Consider the following 23,286-nt stretch of genomic DNA (forward strand, 5'->3'; position numbering starts at 1 on the left):
GACATTTCCTTTGATTTTAATGTACATATGCAATTTAGCATAGTCATTTTCTTTCATAATTTTCAGTCTTCTTGAACCTTTTTATAATTGCATTAAATTTTTCTATTTTTCAATTTCAAATGTCATAATTTATTTTTTTGATAAATTTATTATCATTTATTAGGGATGGCACATATTTCACCTTAGTTCTCAAAGTGATTTGAATAAAACTAAGAATAAAAATTTTGGTTCGCTGCACAAATTTTGTGTTGGGAATTATGTAGATATTTATTAAATAGTGGTCGATATGAACTTAGCATTATTCTATCTTTTATTATCGTTCTTACAATTGTCTAGACGCCAGTCTTGTACAGGCAAATTTTGCTCTTTTTACAAATATACACTCTTCGACGTGTCTTTTGTAAATGCTGGGGATGGAAATTCTCACTGGAAAAGTAAACAAACAAACCTTATGCCAAGCAGTGATACCAACATCTGCATCCATATAGTCAATAAATGTTGCCAGATTGTAATGTATGCTTTTATAAAATACACATATTTTTAGTTACCCTGAAATCATAAAAAATACAGAGAATCGTTTAAATCCATTGAATTTTAAGTCTGACAATAAATTTTACGGAATATAACACACTTTATCAAATGTTCTTTTAAAATAATGTAACTTCATTCATTATGAAAAACTACAATTTTTTCTATCACATAAAATTACATTTCGATCTGGTAGCACGAAATTATTTTTCTGCACAGTCGATTGATTTTCACAACCAAGTGCGGACGTGTTCAATCGACGCTCCGCAGAAAAATTGCAAATTAAAAAAGTTATTGTGTGTAACCAACAACAAATTCATCAAAAACAACTAAATTTTCATGGGTGATTCCTTGGAAAATCCCGATACTTCGGTGGAGGCGGTTCAAAATGTTACCATTGTGGATTATGGAGCATTCGCCAATTATATACGCAAAGCCGTCACAATCTTATTGCCGGAGGAGGATGTGGTGCCACCGGCTCTAAATGTGGCTTTAGAGGATCCAGATAACCAGGATAAAATTAAAAAATTCTTATCGGATCCTCAGGTCCAGGCTTTGTATATTCAAAGGAATTGTTTGAAAGGTATGAATTTGTTGGTTATATGTTAACGGGATGTCTTAAAGTGGTGACGCCCAAAGTTTTTTTGTGGTTGTCTAAAATGGCGTCAAGTGGTTTTTGCATTAAATTCTTCAGTTTTTTCCTGTTGGAATCGATGGAACTCTTCCAACATTTTATGTCTTTAATCCTTTTGTGGAAAGAAATATATATATTTTAACAATTACCAATTAGAAAAATCGATATAGTGGCAGGTTTTCTGAAAATTGACGTCATTTTTTAGTTGATGAGTCATACTATGTGCTCTATTACAATTCCGTACGGTAGCAATTCTATTACTTTCGCAAAATTGAAATGTTGCAAAACCGGACCGGTATAAATAAAGAACAGCTGTTTAGTGTTTGTTTACAAACAATTGGATTGACAAACTAGTCGCATTGTAGATTGGAAGTTGAGGGACTTAATCGTATCGTTATGTTATTATTTATCTATTTTGGTACTTATTTATTTACTTATGTATTAACATCGATCTAAAGATTTTACGACAAGTAATTCTTGTTATTTGTTGTTGTTTTCATTAAACGCGAAGTTATCAGACTGTAGGTCAACCTTAAATGTACTATTCGTTTATTGCCCTATTTCAGAAAAAATATGGTGGTCAAAATAAAAAAAAAATAATTACAATAATTACATACCTATTCCAAAAATACATTTATATTAATAATTATTTCAAAGAATTCAATCTAAATTTCTTGAATATTATATTTATAATTTTATTTTTGAATTTTTTTCAACGAACCTATTTTTATTTTTCTTTAACAGAGGACGAAAATGAGCAACCAGCTGAGGGTGAGGAAGAGAAGGAATTTGTCACCTATCAAATCAGCAATGATGTTCATTTTACCAACAGTCGTATGGCCTCGTTGGCTTGTATTAAACGCGGTACAGTCATCGAAGCCGACAAATCTATACATTCCCAATTGCGTCTCATCAATTTTTCGGATGGTTCACCATACGAAACTTTACACGCTTTCATTAGTAAATCTTTGGCACCTTATTTCAAGTCATATGTCAAAGAATCTGGCCGTGCTGATCGTGATGGTGACAAAATGGCACCATCTGTGGAAAAGAAGTTGGCTGAGCTGGAAATGGGCTTGTTGCATTTGCAGCAGAACATTGACATACCGGAAATTACTTTGACAGCCCATAATACCGTCAATGCTGTCATACGTAAATGTGCAGATGAAAATCGCAAAGCCAAAGTGGCCGATTTTGGTGATAAGGTGGAGGATTCGTCATTTTTGAATCAACTGCAAAATGGCGTTAACCGCTGGATTAAGGAGATCAAGAAAGTAACTAAACTTGATCGTGATCCTTCATCGGGCACGGCTTTGCAGGTAAGTTTATTGTTAATAATACTTCACACATCAGTTAACAAGTATCTTTTTTTTGTTTAGGAAATTTCATTCTGGTTAAATTTAGAGCGTGCTCTTTATCGTATCCAAGAGAAGCGCGAAAGCCCTGAAGTTGCTCTGACTTTGGACATTCTCAAGCATGGCAAACGTTTCCATGCAACCGTGTCGTTTGATACTGACACTGGCCTTAAGCAGGCATTGGCCATGGTTGCTGATTATAATCCTTTAATGAAGGACTTCCCTATAAACGATCTTCTTTCTGCCACTGAATTGGAGAAGATTCGTCCTGCTGTGCAGCAGATTTTCTCTCACTTGCGCAAAGTACGAAACACTCGTTATCCCATTCAGCGTTGTCTTAAGCTTATCGAGGCAATATCTCGCGATTTGTCCCAACAACTGCTGAAAGTTTTGGGTACCCGTCGTCTTATGCATATTCCGTTCGATGAATTCGAGCGTGTAATGAATCAATGTTTTGAAATATTCAGTTGTTGGGACGACGAGTATGATAAGCTACAAGGATTGCTACGTGATATTGTCAAAAAGAAACGCGATGAGCATTTAAAAATGGTGTGGCGTGTATCGCCAGCTCATAAGAAGCTACAAACCCGCATGGAGCATATGCGCAAATTCAGACGCCAACACGAACAATTGCGCACGGTCATTTTGCGTGTTTTGCGTCCCACTAAACAACAACAGCAAAACGAAAGTAATGCGGGTGAGACAAAGCAACCTTACAGCTTGGAAGCCGATGATGCCAATGCAATTGAAGAAGTCAATTTGGCGTATGAGAATGTGAAGGAGGTGGATTGTTTGGATATTTCCAAGGAGGGTTCAGAGGCTTGGGAAGCCGCTGTGAAACGTTATGAAGAACGTATCGATCGTGTTGAAACGCGCATAACTGCTCACTTGCGTGATCAATTGGGCACGGCCAAAAATGCCAATGAAATGTTCCGAATTTTCTCGCGATTCAACGCCCTATTCGTACGGCCTCATATTAGAGGAGCAATACGAGAATATCAAACTCAACTTATTCAAAGAGTGAAGGATGACATCGAAGCTTTACATGAGAAATTCAAAGTAAGATTCATTTCTTATTTTTGAGGATTTTATTGTCTTAACTCTGTTGTCCATAATTATAGGTTCAGTACCCTCAGTCAAAGAGCTGTCGTCTTTCTACTGTACGTGATTTGCCCCCGGTGGCAGGTTCCATCATTTGGGCTCGCCAGATCAACAATCAACTTACCATGTATTTAAAACGTGTTGAAGATGTTTTGGGTAAAGGTTGGGAATCCCACATTGAAGGACAAAAACTTAAGGCTGATGGCGATAGTTTCCGTGCTAAACTAAATATCGATGAAGTCTTTCAAGAATGGGCACGAAAAGTACAAGAGCGTAACTTTGGCAGTACCGGGCGTATATTCACCATTGATTCTGCCCGTTCTCGTTCCGGAAAGGGAAATATTTTAAAACTACGTGTTAATTTTTTGCCCGAAATAATTACCTTGTCCAAGGAAGTTCGTAATATCAAGAATTTGAGTTTCCGGTATGTTTGTACTTCGGGTGTTGTAAATTAAAATCTTATGTTTGTCATTTATTTTTCAGAGTTCCCCTTGCCATTGTCAACAAGGCCCATCAGGCAAATCAAATTTATCCATATGCTATATCATTGATTGAAAGTGTTCGCACCTATGAACGTACTTTGGAAAAGGTAAGGTTTTGATAGTTTAATAAATTAAATGTGATAACAAAGGTTAATCAGCTTTAATTAGTTATTTTCTAAATTACATTTGTTAAACACGAATGTAATTTGCGCACAAGTTATGGAAATTATTGCTTAACCTTTGTTTCTGTTTATGTCGGATAATTTATTTCCTTTTTACAACATATCTACTCTAACACATTTTTGTTATCACAAACATTTATGTTAAACAAAATGTAATACTATTATTTATATTTTTTATAAACACCAATCGAGCATGTACCTTTCAATAAAGGCAGCATATAGCTTATTGCATAATTGTTTCTTCTACACCATTATTACTCATTTCTAGAGATATTTCATTTGAAATTCAAAAACTGAAAACAGAGGTGACCTCTAGCTAAAGTTTTTCCAAACAAAAATGGACAGTTATTTTGGACAGTCCATTTGAAATTTTTAATTTTTTTTTTTATTTTATTTTGATATTTTGAATTTCATGTGAAATATATCTATTTTTCATTAATACACATGATTGATCATATTAAATTAATGCTCCTCCATATTACCTTCAAACCAAACAAACAATCCTTCTTATTTACATGCAGCTAAATAATAGGAGTTTAGCACAAAATTCTGTCTTCAAGGTAGTAATTAAAAAAGATTTGTTAAACTTAAAAAATATGTTTTGATGAAATTGTTGGTTATCAGTGTGTCCTAATTTTATATTTATACATCATAGAAGTGTAACGTTCTATTTTATATTAAAAACGGCATGCTTTTTCATATTTTACACTCTTAAAAGATATTACCTAGAAAAAATTAAATTGAACATTTGTTAATGTCTTATTGTTTTCAATTAATAATAAAATAGATTGATGATCGTGCCAGTATTGTGCCACTGGTAGCCGGTTTGCGTAAAGATGTTCTCAATTTGATTTCTGAAGGCATTGGATTAGTGTGGGAATCTTACAAATTGGATCCATATGTATTGCGCCTATCGGAGTGTGTAACACTATTCCAGGAAAAGGTAACTGGCAGTAAACATTTTACAAAACTCCCTTGGTAATATTGCTTTTTGTTTCGTCGCAGGTTGAAGACCTTTTGGATATCGAAGAGCAATTGGATGTCGATGTACGTTCGTTGGAGACTTGTCCCTATAGCGCTGCTACCTTTGGGGAAATTCTTTCGAAAATCCAACATGCTGTTGATGATTTATCTCTACGCCAATATTCAAACCTGAGTGTTTGGGTCCAACGCCTCGATGAAGAGGTCGAAAAGAAATTGGCTTTACGTCTACAGGCCGGTATACAAGCTTGGACTGAATCCCTGACAGGCAACAAGAAGGAAGTAGATCTTTCTATGGACACGGATGCCCCAGCTCAGCCAACTCATAAACTTGGCGGTGAACCCCAAATTCAAAATGCCGTTCATGAAATACGTATTACTAATCAACAGATGTATTTGTATCCATCTATTGAGGAGGCCAGATTCCAAATTATGCAGCAATTGTTCGCTTGGGAGGCTATTGTTACTTCTCAAGTGCGTTTGCAAAGTTCTCGCTATCAAGTCGGTTTGGATAAGCCTGTATTGCAAACTTATCGCAATTTGCTAACTAAGTTGCCGGAATGCAAGGTATTGGAAATGGCCTATGATGCCATTGAAAGTAAAATTGGCGAAGTACGTAACTATGTCGATGAATGGTTACGCTATCAATCATTGTGGGATTTACAAGCCGATACTTTGTATGGTCGCTTGGGTGAAGATGTCAATCTATGGATAAAGTGTTTGAATGATATTAAGAAGTCACGTACCACATTCGACACTTCTGATACTCGCCGGGCATACGGTCCTATCATAATCGACTATGCCAAGGTGCAGGGCAAGGTGACATTGAAGTATGACTCGTGGCATAAGGAAGCGTTGGGTAAATTTGGTTCATTATTGGGCAATGAAATGACCACATTCCATGCCAAGGTTTCGAAGTCCAGAACTGATCTGGAAATGCAAAGCATTGGTAAGAGATATACAAAAGTAAGAATTTTTGAAAATTTAACATTTCCATATATTTTTTACAGAGGCTGCCAGTACTACTGATGCTGTAAGCTTTATCACGTACGTGCAGTCGCTTAAAAAAGAAATGCTTGTCTGGGACAAACAAGTTGAAGTGTTCCGTGAAGCCCAACGAATTTTGGAGCGTCAACGCTTCCAATTCCCCAACAGTTGGTTGCATGTCGATAACATTGAGGGTGAATGGTCAGCTTTCAATGAAATCATCAAACGCAAAGACACTGCCATTCAAACTCAGGTGGCAAGTTTGCAGGCTAAAATTGTGGCAGAAGACAAAGCGGTTGAGACACGTACTCTTGATTTCCTCAAGGATTGGGAAGACAATAAGCCTACTGGTGGAAAGATTCGCCCCGATGATGCACTTCAACAATTGCAATTGTTCGAAAGTAAATACTCTCGTTTGAAGGAAGAACGTGATAACGTCGCCAAGGCCAAGGAAGCATTGGAATTACAAGAATCTGCTGTGGCCAATAACAGCTCAGAAAGAATGAATGTCGCTTTAGAAGAATTGCAAGATTTACGTGGTGTTTGGAGTGAATTATCGAAGGTCTGGACACAGATTGATGAGACTCGGTACGTTTTGTTTGGTAAAAATGTAAAGCTTGTAATTAACCTTATCCTTTCAATAGCGAAAAACCATGGTTGTCTGTACAACCACGCAAGCTCCGTCAACAATTGGAGGCACTGATGTCGCAACTAAAAGAATTGCCGGCTCGTTTGCGTATGTACGAATCATACGAATATGTCAAGAAGCTTATTCAGAGCTATATTAAGGTCAACATGTTGATTGTGGAACTTAAATCGGATGCTCTCAAGGAACGTCACTGGAAACAACTTACAAAAGAGTTGCGTGTAAACTGGGTTATCTCTGATCTTACCTTGGGTCAGGTTTGGGATGTGAACTTGCAAAAGAATGAAAATATCGTAAAAGATATCATGCGTGTTGCCCAAGGAGAAATGGCTTTGGAAGAATTCTTGAAGCAGGTCCGTGACACCTGGCAAAGTTACGAATTGGATTTGATCAACTATCAAAATAAATGCCGCATTATACGCGGATGGGACGACTTGTTCAATAAGGTGAAAGAACACATCAATTCTGTGGCTGCCATGAAGCTGTCACCTTTCTACAAAGTTTTCGAAGAAGAAACTCTAACCTGGGAAGAGAAGTTGAATCGCATTAATGCTTTGTTTGATGTTTGGATTGACGTACAACGTAGATGGGTGTACCTCGAAGGAATATTCTCGGGTAGTGCAGATATCAAGTCTTTATTGCCTCAAGAAACCTCAAGATTCCAAAGCATCAGCTCCGAGTTCCTGGGTCTTATGAAAAAGGTGGCCAAATCTCCGAAGGTTATGGATGTTTTGAATATACCAGCTGTTCAAAGATCGCTTGAACGACTGGCAGATCTGTTGGGCAAAATCCAAAAGGCTTTGGGTGAATACTTGGAAAGAGAACGTACTTCATTCCCACGGTTCTACTTTGTCGGTGACGAAGATTTATTGGAGATTATTGGCAATAGCAAAAATATTGCCCGTTTGCAAAAACATTTCAAGAAAATGTTTGCTGGTATTGCTGCTATCATATTGAATGAAGATAACACTGTTATATTGGGTATAGCTTCACGTGAAGGCGAAGAAGTTCGTTTTATTAATCCCGTATCCACTGTGGAACATCCCAAGATTAATGAATGGTTAACATTGGTTGAGAAACAAATGCGTTTCACACTTGCTTCATTTTTGGCCCAGGCCGTGCAAGATATCAAACAATTCCGTGAAGGACAAATTGATCCCCAAAAATATATGGAATGGTGCGACAAATACCAAGCTCAAATTGTAGTTTTGGCTGCCCAAATTTTGTGGTCTGAAGATGTCGAGGCCGCTCTGCAACAGGCTTCTGAAACGAATTCAACTAAACCTTTGCAACGCGTTTTAGGAACTGTTGAATCAACATTGAATGTGCTGGCCGATTCTGTGTTACAGGAACAACCACCATTGCGCAGAAAGAAGTTGGAACACTTGGTATGTACAAAAGAGACAAAGTTAAAATAATTAGTTGAAAATGTTGTTTTTGTTTAGATTAATGAATTTGTACACAAACGTACTGTCACTAGACGTTTAATAACCAATGGCGTTACTCATCCAAAATCATTCCAATGGCTAACCGAAATGAGGTTCTATTTTGATCCCAGGCAGACTGTGGTAAGTTAAATTATTTTCATTTGGTCTGTCAAGTTATATTTTACGTTAATTCTTTCGTCAAACAGGTTCTCCAACAGCTCACTATTCATATGGCCAACGCACGTTTCTACTACGGTTTTGAATACTTGGGTGTACAGGATCGTCTGGTGCAGACTCCTCTTACCGATCGTTGTTATTTAACCATGACTCAAGCTTTGGAATCTCGCTTGGGTGGTTCTCCCTTCGGTCCTGCTGGTACCGGCAAAACCGAGTCCGTTAAAGCTTTGGGCAACCAGCTGGGTCGTTTTGTGCTGGTATTCAATTGCGATGAAACATTCGATTTCCAGGCAATGGGTCGTATTTTTGTTGGTCTATGTCAAGTTGGCGCCTGGGGTTGCTTCGATGAATTCAATCGTTTGGAGGAACGTATGCTCTCCGCGTGTTCACAACAAATCCAAACAATACAAGAAGCTCTTAAATACGAAACCGATAGCAACAAGGAGAGCATTACGGTTGAATTGGTGGGCAAACAAGTACGTGTCTCTACGGATATGGCTATATTCATAACAATGAACCCTGGATATGCTGGTCGTTCCAATTTGCCAGATAATTTGAAGAAATTGTTCCGTTCATTGGCTATGACCAAACCTGATCGCCAATTAATTGCTGAAGTCATGTTGTTCTCGCAAGGTTTCCGCTCGGCAGAGAAATTGGCCTGCAAAATTGTACCGTTCTTTAAACTCTGCGATGAACAATTATCAAATCAATCTCACTACGACTTCGGTTTGCGTGCTCTGAAGTCAGTTCTTATTTCGGCTGGTAATGTAAAACGTGATCGCATTCAAAAGATAAAAGAAACGCTTAAACAACGAGGTGAAGAAAATATCGATGAAGCTTCGGTAGCTGAAAATCTACCAGAACAGGAAATACTTATACAATCGGTATGCGAGACAATGGTTCCGAAATTGGTGGCCGAAGATATTCCATTGCTGTTCTCTCTATTGAGTGATGTATTCCCCAATGTTGGCTATACTCGTGCCGAAATGAAGGGCTTAAAGGAAGAAATTCGTAAAGTATGCCAAGAAGATTACTTGGTTTGTGGCGAGGGCGATGAACAAGGTGCTGCTTGGATGGAAAAGGTAGGTTGTTTGTTTTTGCCGAAATGCAACCAATGGGAAATAATATTCATTTTATCTGGTTTGATAAAGGATGTGATTAGTTACGATCACAAACTATATTTGGCACACATATATTATAAAAAGATATCAAATTAGTTTTGGATTTCAATCTCCCATTATTCAAAAAATAAAAACTAGGATTTTTTCTTTATTTAAAAAATAATGTAATTGTGATTTCAAAAGTTTTAGGGTAATTTACTATCATATGCCTTTATCAAATTCTTAAAAAGCAAATTAAGGATTTCTTTCACTTCATTATACATATTTAGAACACGAACATAAAATATATATTTTTATTTTATTTGACATATTTTTAAAATATTTGTATTAAATTTCTTCCTTATTAATTTCAAATTTCTCTTACAAAATCTTAAAAATATGAAAAATACTTGCACAATAACCAACTGTAAATTAATGAACAAATTTGCTTTAACAAATGATAATGAAAACAATGTATGAAAAAAGGGATTTGGTGAAACTTGGGTTGATAAAGTAAGAAATTTTCTAAGTTCTTATTCATAACAGCTGTAAATATTGTAGAGAACAAGTTTAAATCATAAATGTGAAAACAACTAATATTCCCAACTCGATTTAGACTTGTTGATAATGCTTTCATTGTGATTCCCGTATGTTTCCCTGGTCGATGATTAGTTTCTAATTGTATTTTTCTTTCAATTGAAATCCAAATATAGGTCTTACAATTATACCAAATTTCCCGTCTCAATCATGGTTTAATGATGGTGGGCCCTTCTGGATCCGGAAAATCAACAGCTTGGCGGACACTGCTCAAGGCATTGGAGCGTTTTGAGGGCATTGAAGGTGTTGCCCATGTCATTGATCCCAAGGCTATATCTAAGGAAGCTCTGTATGGTGTATTGGATCCAAATACTCGTGAATGGACCGATGGTCTTTTCACCCACATCTTGCGTAAAATCATTGACAATGTACGTGGCGAAATTAATAAACGTCAATGGATTATTTTCGATGGTGATGTTGATCCGGAATGGGTTGAAAATTTGAACTCAGTGTTGGATGACAACAAATTGTTGACATTGCCAAATGGTGAACGTTTGTCGTTGCCACCAAATGTACGCATTATGTTCGAGGTACAGGATTTGAAATATGCCACTTTGGCCACAGTATCACGTTGTGGCATGGTTTGGTTCTCTGAAGACGTTCTTTCAACTGAGATGATATTCGAAAACTACTTGCTGCGTCTACGTTCAATACCTTTGGAAGATACTGATGATGACTTTGTTGGTATTTCTCAACCAACCAAGGACAAAGAGGATGAAGTATCGCCATCGCTGCAGGTACAGCGGGATATTGCAATGTTGCTGCAACCATATTTCTCAGCTGATGGTGTTGTTGTACGCAGTTTGGAATATGCTGCCAATGAGCAAGAACATATAATGGACTTTACACGTTTAAGGGCATTGAGCTCCTTGTTCTCGATGCTGAACCAGGCCGCCAGGTAATGTGCACACTTGCTCCTTTTCTTGACCAACATACATAACAATGACCTCTTATATTATAGAAATATATTGAACTATAACGCTACACATCCAGATTTCCCGTGCTCCAATGATCAGTTGGAACAATATATTACTAAATCCCTAATTTATTCAGTTCTTTGGTCATTCGCTGGCGATTCTAAGCTTAAAGTACGCACTGATTTGGGCGATTTTGTACGTAGTGTTACTACTGTACCACTGCCGGGATCGACTGGTGTGCCAATTATTGATTATGAGGTCAGCATTAATGGAGAATGGGTTCCATGGTCCAATAAGGTACCTGTTATTGAAGTTGAGACCCATAAAGTTGCTTCGCCGGATATTGTGGTACCCACCTTGGATACTGTTCGTCATGAGTCTTTGCTCTACACTTGGTTGGCAGAACACAAGCCTTTGGGTAGGTTATTTTAACTTTGAAAGGTTCCTATAAATAAATTTTGTCACTCCCCTAGTTTTGTGCGGTCCTCCTGGTTCTGGTAAGACAATGACTTTGTTCTCAGCTTTGAGAGCTTTACCCGATATGGAGGTGGTTGGCTTGAACTTCTCGTCAGCCACAACCCCCGAGCTCCTACTTAAAACATTTGATCATTATTGCGAATATCGTAAAACTCCAAACGGTGTGGTATTGTCACCAGTGCAAATTGGCAAGTGGTTGGTTTTGTTCTGCGATGAAATTAATTTGCCGGATATGGATTCGTATGGCACTCAACGTGTTATTTCCTTCTTGAGACAATTGGTTGAACATAAGGGCTTTTATCGTGCCAGTGATCAGGCTTGGGTATCTTTGGAACGCATACAGTTTGTGGGAGCCTGTAATCCTCCCACAGATCCTGGCCGCAAACCTTTGTCGCATCGCTTCTTGCGCCATGTACCTATTATTTACGTCGATTATCCTGGAGAGACCTCTTTGAAACAGATTTATGGAACTTTCTCAAGGGCCATGTTGCGTCTAATGCCAACACTTCGAGGATACGCTGAACCCTTGACAAATGCCATGGTAGAATTCTACCTGGCTTCCCAAGATCGTTTTACACAGGACATGCAGCCGCATTATGTTTACTCGCCCCGTGAAATGACCCGCTGGGTTCGTGGTATCTGCGAGGCTATTCGTCCTTTGGATTCTCTACCGGTTGAGGGTTTGGTACGCATTTGGGCTCATGAAGCATTGCGACTCTTCCAAGATCGATTGGTCGAAGAATCGGAACGTAGGTGGACCAATGAAAATATTGACACTGTCGCCTTGAAACATTTCCCTGGGATCAATTCCGAGGAGGCCTTGGCTCGTCCTATTTTGTATAGCAATTGGCTCTCAAAGGACTACATGCCTGTCAATCGCGAAGAATTGCGTGACTACGTACGAGCCAGGCTTAAGGTATTCTACGAAGAAGAACTGGATGTTCCTTTGGTCCTATTTGATGAAGTTTTGGAGCATGTTTTGCGTATCGATCGTATTTTCCGTCAACCTCAGGGCCATCTTTTGCTTATCGGTGTTTCTGGTGCAGGCAAGACTACTCTATCACGTTTTGTGGCCTGGATGAATGGTTTGTCCATCTTCCAAATCAAGGTCCACAATAAATACACTGGCGAAGATTTCGATGAAGATTTACGTTCAGTCTTGCGTCGATCTGGCTGCAGAGATGAAAAAATTGCTTTCATTTTGGATGAATCGAACGTCTTGGATTCCGGCTTTTTGGAACGAATGAACACTTTGTTGGCCAACGGGGAAGTTCCTGGTCTGTTCGAAGGCGATGAATATACTACATTGATGACTCAGTGTAAAGAAGGAGCCCAAAGAGAAGGCTTGATGTTGGATTCGAGCGACGAATTATACAAATGGTTAGTACGACTTATTGCTTCTTTATTTCCATAAGACGAAAATTATCGTCGACTGTGTTTTTTAGGTTTACACAACAGGTCATGCGCAACTTGCATGTTGTCTTCACCATGAATCCTTCTACTGATGGTCTGAAAGATCGGGCAGCTACATCACCTGCTTTGTTCAATCGTTGTGTACTTAACTGGTTCGGTGACTGGTCAGATTCAGCTCTCTTCCAAGTTGGCAAAGAATTTACCACTCGTGTTGATTTGGAGAAACCAGCTTGGACACCACCTGACTTTTTCCCATCAGTATGTCCTCTGGTGCCATCGCAACCAACTCATCGCGATGCCGTCATTAATAGTTGTGTCTATGTACATCAAACACTTCACCAAGCCAATGCCCGTTTGGCTAAGCGAGGTGGTCGCACAATGGCCGTTACTCCACGCCACTATTTGGACTTTATTCATCACTTTGTTAAGCTGTACAATGAGAAACGTAGCGACTTAGAAGAGCAACAATTACATTTGAATGTGGGTTTGAACAAAATTGCTGAGACAGTGGAACAAGTAGAGGAGATGCAAAAGTCATTGGCTGTTAAGAAGCAAGAATTGCAGGCTAAGAATGAAGCCGCCAATGCTAAACTCAAGCAAATGTTCAAAGATCAACAAGAGGCCGAAAACAAGAAAAAACAATCGCAGGAATTGCAGAACAAGCTGGCTGAGCAGAACATTAAGGTAGAGGAGAAACGTAAATATGTCGTGGCTGATTTGGCTCAAGTAGAACCGGCCGTTATTGACGCACAACAAGGTATGTTTTCAGATTTCAATTTTCACCATATATCCTATTTTAGAATTAGTTTTAAAACATTCTAAGTTAAAATTAAGTCTATAAACCTAATGCCTAAGTTTAATTTAAATTTTACGAATGAATCTTTAGCTGTTAGCGGCATTAAAAAGAAACAATTGGCTGAAATACGTACCATGGCAAATCCACCGCCACCTGTTAAGTTAGCCTTGGAATCGGTGTGCGAGCTACTCAATGAGAATGCACCCGACTGGAAGACAATGCGCGGCATTATTGTTAGAGAAACCTTTATATCATCTATTGTCAATTTCAAAACCGAAAATATCACGTACGACCCGTTTATAATCTACAATACATATATAACTACTAGTATACATACATATATCCACATCCATGTTTATATCGTCCTAATCTCGTTTCACAACTCATTCTAAATCAAAGACCTATTTGCCTTAACCATTTAAATGACCCCATTCTTTGCTAATTCATCCTGTATTCAAAATTAACGTCTTTGTCTAAAATGCAAAACTTTAAACTGAATATTTATATTTTCATTTGGCTAGGCTGTACATATATATATTTTTTAACATTCTTTGTTGCTAATTTATTAAATACGAATTTAAAACGTGGCCACTTTACATATTGTCCCCATAGAAGTTTTTATCCCCGCCCACCTTTTCACTTTCCAACCCGTCATTTTATTTATATGAGACACCAATCACCAACTTATGCCAATGCAAATGCCGTGCACTGAAGTCTTAATACCCATATTATCTAGCTAATATTACAGTTTATGTTTAGCTATATTTTTTTTGTTTTATAATAATATTCAATACTACTATTTGTATGAAATAAGTTTGAAGTGAAAATGTCAAGAGCCAGGCGATGTGTAGGTGTCTCGCGCTTTTGAACAGCCAAATTCAAATTCGACGTTCCATACAAAAAACTTCAACTTTCGCACTATGGTAAAATTCTTAGTACGGCCGTATTGGCCAAATAAGCCAAGTCCACGTCAGCAAACATACCGTGTAATAACGTTGTAAAAATTAAACACATTTAACATTTCCCATATGATAATATTTGATATATAACATATAAGAGAGAGTAACGGAAATCGATTCCGACGCAGTAGCAATTTTCGGTTTTAAATAGTTTCAAAATGAAATTAATAAATTATTTTTCATGGAGTTCCCTGTAAATATTGATGAAAACGTTTGAAATATTATGAAATTGCTTATTTTAGGTATTTTAATTTAAGAATGTCCCTGTCCTCCTAACGCATCTGAAATAGACTCAATTGTTGTAGGTTGTTCCTTTATACTTTGAATAGACTTTCCTGATAGATATAAACAAGGCGACGTTAAACATTACTAGCATAATTTAATTTATATCTCAGAGAATACAATTATTTTCTTATCTTATGAAAGTTTCCCAATGAACCTAATACTTCTTGATCGACTTTCTACGTAATTTTTAGTTACTTTGTGTGTGGTGGAATTGTTATATTCAGTTAGGAAAGCATAGACGACACGTTAAAAAATAGTTTATAATTCCACTTTTAACTGATTGATTATCGTTATTCTATATGTAGAAACGGCTATAAAGTACATGGTAGACAAACTGTAAATAAATCGAAACATATGTATTCATGTTAATTATGACATGCATAAGCCTTCAATCAAAGTCTTGGTGAATGCGTCCAGAAATAATATAATTCTATTCTGGTGTAGGCCGAAAGTAATAGTTAACAGATATGGATTGGAGATCGAAAACAATTCAAAACAATCTGCTACCTGACTTATTTGTATATTTGACGGAAGAAGACACTATTGCAGAGTCTAATTGTACCCTACATCAGATAGTGTTAAAGGTATTATGCCGTTGTTTGTAATAGAGAGGAGGAACCGAGATAGACCCATAGTTACTTTTGAGCATCTTCATAAAATCACTTTCCTGAGGCGATTTATGCATGTCTGTCTGTCCGTTCGTCCATCCGTCTGTCCATGTATTCTTGTGAACAAAATGCAGGTCACATTTATTATCCGATTGAGATGAACTTTTCCAAATATTATTTGTTTGGCACAAGGACGAACCCTATTGAAATTGTTTATTTAGATATAGCTCCCATATATCTTCAACCGATTTCGGGTTAATTGTGCACCAAATGTCCAATATAAATCCTAATGGCCTGAATTTTGGTACATTCCACCGAATTCGGTCTAGAAGCAAGTACATCAAATTTGGAGAAAATCAGTTCAGATATAGCTATGCTCCCATATATATCTTCAACCGATTTCGGGTTAATTGTGCACCAAATGGCCAATATCAGTCCAAATTATCTGAATTTTGGCACATCCGACCGAATTCAGTCTAGAAGCAAGTACATCAAATTTATTTTATTTATTTCAGTTCATTCATGTAATGAAAGCCTTTAAGGCCAAAAATATTAGTGAAAATTGGTTCAGATATAGCTATTGCTCCCACATTTATGTTTCATCCGAATTGGTGTTTAAGTCCCTCACATTCGTAATAAGAATTTGACAACAATGATATTTGATACCAGATATCTTATAGAGCTCAGAAATACCTTTGCCAAATTTTATCGAGAACGGCTAAGATTTGGAAATAGCTCCCATATATCCTTAATACCATTTTAAGCTAATATCAGCCCAAATGGAGTGAATTTCGGAAAGTACGTTTCCATTTTGTGGAACTCGGTTCCGATATATATTTTTTAAATACAATCCTTCTCTCATGCACTCTATAGCAATATTATTTGATATAGATTAAAATATAGAATTGAATATGCCTCCCATATATTAGTTCCCTCTGAAACCAAACAATAACTGCTCTATAACCAAATGTTGATAGGTGGTATGATCTACTTCAAATAAATACTTTGGTTACAGGATATCTACTAAATATGCATAGTGGTGTAGGTCGGGCCCCGCCCGACTTTTGACTTTTCCTTACTGGTTTCATGTAGATTACATTTACATAAAAATTAATATTTTATTACAAAATGTACAATATTTTTTCGGATTAATACCAGAGTTGCATTGATGAACAAATTCAATTATTGATCTTGTCTGAATGTATGGAAGGTGTACAATACTTCCCCCAAATACAGCTAGCTTGATACCTATATTTGAACAATACATTTCTGCTTCTCCAAAATTCAACATGAATAATATTCTTAAAAAATATTCAGGCTACAAATACAAGAATTTTTGTCTGGATTTTTTCTGGCTCATGTCATCGGCTGGCTTTTTTTCATGCAAGAACAACGAATTGTGGTGACCTAGTTTAAATTAAGAACTTACTTTCTGAAAAAAGACAAGCCAAAAAAGTCTATGTATATTTCTCAAATTATTTTCAACAAAGGTAAGGGGCTGAAAATTGAACAAAGTCAGGCTAATATTATTCTAGGTTTTTTTTTTAGATATAGCCCACATATATTTTGAATGTTTGAGGATGTAAAATCTCTTTCCGCAACAGAAGTTTAATACAACTCCGCTACCCAATACATCGGCACCTTCGGGTTTTAAATACCTTTTCGGGCTTAGGCGGATTTTATAACAGATCAGTGGTCATTTGGCGAGTACATAAACCCTTTCTGTAAAATTTGTTCTGTATAGGTCCATTATGTAGTATAGCCTGCACATATCCATACCTTCTGAAATTCTACATTTTGAAGTCTAAATTTTAATTTTTTTAACTTTGGAGTGGTGGCCATATAATAGTATCCCACAATTATGCGTGTGTAAAAGGCCCTAGTTAGATTTTTCAATAATTTATTGATTTGGGATAGTAAGCGGTACACACTATCCGGCAAAAATATACAATGGTATCGGCATTATGTTTCCGAAAATTTTTTTTTAAAGGTTTACCTCAGGTTACCAATTAACACAACCATTGTACTGCGTGCCAACCACCAATCATCATCACACAGTACGTTTGTAAGATTGAATAGAGTATTGAAAATATATACCAGATTCAGGATTATCTTTTAATTCAACACAAACATTACATTTGACTTCATCAAATAAAAAAATACTGCTTAATATTAAGTATTCTAAAGTATGATCTCGTAATGTGCGTTTTTTTTTTAATATCGTCTTATGTATTAGAATATATATTAATGTAAGGAATGCATTTAGTGAATAAAATACGTACTATGTTATATGAATAATAAACTGTAGGGATCGATAAGATTCTGTTTTCAACCATAAATAAAACAGAATTTCTTACATCAATCCTTATCCATTAAATAGTATTTTCAATGATTCTCGTGTCAAACACACCGAATTAAAGCAAAATAAATTTAAAAAAAAACTACCCTCTACTGAAGTAAGAAAATGTTACATTAAGTTTAGAGTATTATAAGGCAGGCAGAAAATTGTTTTAGTGTATATATTTTAATTGAAACAAAAGACTACATACTAACCTTTCTTATACAATGTCTACTTACAATCCATTCCAATTGTGCGAACAAAAAAATGTAGCTGTGAAATCTATACGCAAACAACAACTTGTTGAAGTGAGAACAATGGCAAATCCACCCTCCGTGGTGAAATTGGCCCTTGAATCGATCTGTTTATTACTGGGCGAGAATGCAACCGATTGGAAGTCGATTCGCGCCGTTATTATGCGTGAAAATTTCATAAATTCAATTGTCTCTAACTTCAGTACTGAAATGATAACGTAAGCATGAAATGTTTCTATCTTTCTTATATTTCAAACGTTTATGGATTTCTTGTTGTTCCTGTTGTTGTTTTTTTTTCAATTCGTCCTTCTTTTGTTATGTTTTTTTTACTGTTGTTGATGTTAATGGGACATTAAAGATAATAATGATACACCCATACAACATGGAGTATGGTATCATTTGAGTTGTTTGACACAATCCTGCATTCCACGTAGTGTTATACTTTTTAGTTTTTGCAAATTTTACGTTTGTTCCTCCCTTATGGTTTAACAATATTCGATTCTTTTGCATATAATTTTACTAATCTGTAGATTTTTTATTTATTTTTGTTTAATTTGAATTGGTTGAAATGGCTTTGGTTTTTTGTGCTCTTTGCTTTTGCATTTCACCACTTTTGCATGTCTGTTCCATTTTGTTTAATTTTTCAACATTGAAGAAAATCTAATAATGTACTATTTTTAATATTTAGCGATGAAGTACGCGAGAAAATGAAATCGAAGTACCTAAGCAATCCCGATTATAACTTTGAAAAGGTTAATCGTGCTTCGTTGGCTTGTGGACCTATGGTTAAATGGGCCATTGCTCAGGTATGTAACGTGCTTATTTTGTAATTCAAAATTATCACTAAATGGAATGATAATTCGAATATCTGATCTATACCTTTTAAAAATGTCTACAGATTGAGTATGCTGATATGTTGAAGCGTGTCGAACCTTTGCGTGATGAGTTGCGTTCACTTGAAGAACAGGCTGCCATTAACAAAGCCAACGCTGATGAAACCAAAGCTTTGGTTGAACAATTGGAGCAAAGTATTGCTGCATACAAAGAAGAATATGCTCAATTGATTTCACAGGCCCAGGCCATTAAAACCGATTTGGAGAATGTGCAAGCCAAGGTGGATCGCTCCATAGCTCTGCTTAAGAGCTTAAATATTGAACGTGAACGTTGGGAGAGTACCAGTGAAACGTTCAAATCTCAAATGTCTACCATTATTGGTGACGTTTTGCTGTCGGCTGCTTTCATTGCATATGGAGGTTACTTTGACCAACACTACAGAACAAATCTCTTTACCACATGGAGTCAACACTTGCAAGCGGCTAACATACAATATCGTGCGGACATTGCTCGCACCGAATACTTGTCTAATCCCGATGAACGTTTAAGATGGCAAGCCAATGCTTTGCCCACCGATGATTTGTGCACCGAGAATGCCATTATGCTCAAGAGGTTCAATAGATATCCTTTGATTATCGATCCTTCAGGTCAGGCTACCACTTTCTTACTTAACGAATATGCAGGCAAAAAGATTACCAAGACCAGTTTCTTGGACGACTCATTCCGTAAGAATTTGGAATCTGCTCTACGTTTCGGTAATCCACTATTGGTACAAGACGTTGAAAATTATGATCCTATTTTGAACCCGGTATTAAATCGTGAATTGAGACGTAGTGGCGGTCGTGTTTTGATTACCCTGGGTGATCAAGATATCGATTTGTCACCATCGTTTGTCATATTCCTTTCAACCCGTGATCCAACTGTGGAATTCCCTCCGGATATATGTTCTCGTGTTACTTTCGTCAATTTCACTGTTACCAGAAGTTCATTGCAGTCGCAATGTCTGAACCAAGTTCTCAAGGCCGAAAGACCAGATATCGATGAGAAACGTTCTGATTTGTTGAAACTTCAAGGTGAGTTCCGTTTGCGACTGCGACAGTTGGAAAAGAGTTTGCTGCAGGCCTTGAACGATGCAAAGGGCAAAATTTTGGATGATGACTCTGTTATTGCCACCCTGGAGACACTGAAGAAAGAAGCATACGACATCAATCAAAAGGTGGACGAAACCGATAAGGTCATTGCAGAAATTGAGACTGTGTCTCAACAATATCTCCCACTATCTGTCGCTTGCAGTAACATCTACTTCACAATGGACAGTTTGAATCAAGTCCACTTCCTATATCAATATTCATTGAAAATGTTTTTGGACATTTTCTCTACGGTTTTGTACAATAACAAGAAATTGGACGGCAAGACAGACAATGCTGAGCGTTTGGGCATAATTACGCGTGATCTCTTCCAAGTTTGTTACGACCGAGTTGCCCGTGGTATGCTGCATAACGATCGTTTGACATTCGCATTGCTGATGTGTAAGATTCATCTTAAGGGCACGTCGGAAATGAACTTGGACTCGGAATTCAATTTCTTCTTGAGAAGCAAGGAAGGTTTAATGGCTAATCCCACACCTGTTGAAGGTCTGACTGCGGAGCAAATCGATGGTGTTAATCGTTTGGCCACACGAGTGCCAATATTCCGTAAATTAGTTGAAAAGCTTAGCACCATTCCAGAATTAGGCGCTTGGTTGCAACAAAGTTCACCTGAACAATGTGTTCCACTGTTGTGGGATGAATCCAAGGCTCTAAGCCCAATAGCAACTTCAGTACATCAGCTGTTATTGATTCAAGCCTTTAGGCCAGATCGTGTAATTGCAGCTGCTCATAATGTTGTCAATGCTGTTTTGGGCTCAGACTTTATGCAGACGGCCGAAGATGAGTTGGACTTTGCAGCTGTTGTGGATAAACAATTGAACAGTAATACGCCAGCCTTGTTGTGCTCGGTACCAGGTTTCGATGCTTCTGGACGCGTTGATGATTTGGCTGCTGAGTTGAACAAACAAATTTCAAGTATTGCCATTGGCTCGGCTGAGGGCTTCAACCAAGCTGAATCGGCTATAAATATGGCCTGTAAGAGCGGTAAATGGGTAATGCTGAAGAACGTTCATTTAGCACCACAATGGTTGGTACAATTGGAAAAGAAAATGCATTCACTGCAACCTCACTCCGGTTTCCGTTTATTCTTAACCATGGAAATTAATCCAAAGGTACCAGTCAATCTGCTTAGAGCTGGTAGAATCTTTGTCTTCGAACCACCACCAGGCATTCGTGCCAATTTGTTGAGAACCTTCTCTACAGTGCCTGCAGCACGTATGATGAAAACACCCAGTGAGAGGGCACGCTTGTACTTCCTTTTGGCTTGGTTCCATGCCATTGTTCAAGAACGTTTGCGTTACGTGCCTTTGGGCTGGGCCAAGAAGTACGAGTTCAATGAGAGCGATTTGAGAGTAGCTTGCGACACCTTGGATACTTGGATCGATAGTACAGCCATGGGTCGCACCAATTTACCACCCGAGAAGATTCCTTGGGATGCCTTGGTCACTCTCCTTTCTCAGTCTATATATGGCGGTAAAATCGACAATGACTTCGATCAACGTTTGCTGCAGTCATTCTTGAAGAAGTTGTTCACAGCACGTTCGTTCGAAGCCGATTTCGCTTTAGTCGCCAATGTAGATGGCGCTTCCGGTGGCCAACGACACATCACCATGCCCGACGGCACTCGCAGAGATCATTTCCTTAAATGGATTGAAAATCTTACCGACCGTCAAACACCATCCTGGTTAGGTCTACCTAACAACGCTGAAAAGGTTTTGCTCACCACACGTGGTACTGATTTGATTAGCAAACTTTTGAAAATGCAGCAACTGGAGGACGACGATGAACCAGCTTATACTGTTGAAGAAACTAATGAACAAGCAGCGGTTGCCGCTGCAGCACAGCGAGAAGACGGCCGACCTTCGTGGATGAAAATTCTTCACAAGTCAGCTACAGCTTGGTTGGATCTGTTGCCTAAAAATTTGCAAACTCTTAAGAGAACTGTGGAAAATATTAAAGATCCTCTTTACCGTTACTTCGAACGTGAAGTCACCATGGGTGCTAAATTGCTACAGACAGTCATATCTGATCTACAGGATGTCGTTTTGATTTGTCAAGGAGAAAAGAAACAAACCAATCACCATCGTTCCATGTTGTCGGAATTGGTCAAGGGTATAATACCCAAGGGCTGGAAGCGGTACACTGTGCCAGCTGGCTGCACAGTAATCCAGTGGATTACAGATTTCAGCAATCGTATACAGCAATTGCAAAAGGTGTCACAACTTGTATCACAAGCTGGAGCCAAGGAGCTGCAAGGATTCCCCGTATGGTTGGGTGGCTTGTTAAATCCTGAAGCTTATATTACAGCTACACGTCAATGTGTAGCCCAGGCTAATAGCTGGTCTTTAGAAGAACTCGCTCTGGAAGTGACCATAACTGAAACTGGCGTAAACACCGAGACCAAGGATAGCAGTTTCGGCGTAACTGGTTTGAAATTACAAGGAGCCCATTGCAAGAACAATGAATTGTTGTTGGCCACCACTATTATGATGGATTTACCATTGACTGTCTTGAAGTGGGTTAAGTAAGTATTTCCCTAAATTAATTAGAGTAGCACCTAAATGATGGATGTTTCCCCCTGTTTTTTTCTAGGATTTCAAGTGAACACCGTATAAGCAAACTAACATTACCGGTATATTTGAATTCAACCCGTTCGGAATTGCTTTTCACTATTGATATGGCAGTTGCTGCTGGCCAAGATCCTCACAGTTTCTATGAGCGTGGTGTTGCAGTATTGACTTCAACCGCATTGAATTAAAAGCAATTTAAGTCTAAACGAAGTCAGTCCAATTTCAAGCAGTATGCATCTCTTAACAATATAAAAATACTTATTCAATTAATAAAGAAGTGAATTATAAAATACTATTTAATTATCTAATAAAACTTATTAATCCAATTATGATTATTCAGAATAATAAAACTCGCATTTTAAATTTACTGCAATTTTTTATGAGGTCGTTTGACAAAAGGATAATTCGGACATGCGCAAAGCAACTCTGTATTTATAGTATAGATGTTGTTTGTCGGCGTTTAAAACATAATTTTTGTTATCCTTTGCAA

The 23,286-nt window shown here is 37.6% G+C and overlaps 1 protein-coding gene across 8 annotated transcripts; it reads left to right on the top strand.

Annotated features, from left to right (window-relative positions):
• The first annotated feature begins 741 nt into the window (after positions 1-741).
• On the top strand, positions 742-23,146 carry LOC101900664 (dynein heavy chain, cytoplasmic). Of its 8 annotated transcripts, none has more exons than XM_020036325.2 (21): positions 742-1,111; positions 1,907-2,481; positions 2,542-3,576; positions 3,639-4,042; positions 4,102-4,207; positions 4,804-4,842; positions 5,070-5,225; positions 5,288-6,212; positions 6,274-6,838; positions 6,895-8,284; positions 8,342-8,464; positions 8,530-9,582; positions 10,087-10,113; positions 10,314-11,095; positions 11,159-11,532; positions 11,588-12,971; positions 13,037-13,761; positions 13,891-14,086; positions 18,933-19,050; positions 19,143-22,750; positions 22,819-23,146. In XM_020036325.2, the coding sequence occupies exons 1-21, from the start codon at positions 868-870 to the stop codon at positions 22,982-22,984; spliced, it is 13,995 nt and encodes a 4,664-aa protein (XP_019891884.1). In that variant the 5' UTR covers positions 742-867; the 3' UTR covers positions 22,985-23,146. The 8 variants fall into 8 exon arrangements, with proteins under 8 accessions (XP_019891884.1, XP_005182291.1, XP_019891886.1 ...); XM_020036324.2 differs by lacking the exon at positions 13,891-14,086 and adding an exon at positions 18,264-18,462 and having other exon boundaries at positions 743-1,111; XM_005182234.4 differs by lacking the exon at positions 10,087-10,113.
• Positions 23,147-23,286: the final 140 nt, after the last annotated feature.

The sequence above is a fragment of the Musca domestica genome, unplaced genomic scaffold, assembly GCF_030504385.1.
Source record: "Musca domestica strain aabys unplaced genomic scaffold, Musca_domestica.polishedcontigs.V.1.1 29, whole genome shotgun sequence".
In the NCBI taxonomy this organism is placed as follows: domain Eukaryota; kingdom Metazoa; phylum Arthropoda; class Insecta; order Diptera; family Muscidae; genus Musca; species Musca domestica.

Coding starts and splice junctions, on each gene's coding strand:
- LOC101900664 (XM_020036324.2), top strand. CDS start 868: ATGGGTGATTCCTTGGAAAATCCCGATACTTCGGTGGAGGCGGTTCAA. Junction 13,762..18,263: donor CGTTATTGACGCACAACAAG/GTATGTTTTCAG, acceptor AAAAAAATGTAG/CTGTGAAATCTATACGCAAA. Junction 22,751..22,818: donor ACTGTCTTGAAGTGGGTTAA/GTAAGTATTTCC, acceptor GTTTTTTTCTAG/GATTTCAAGTGAACACCGTA.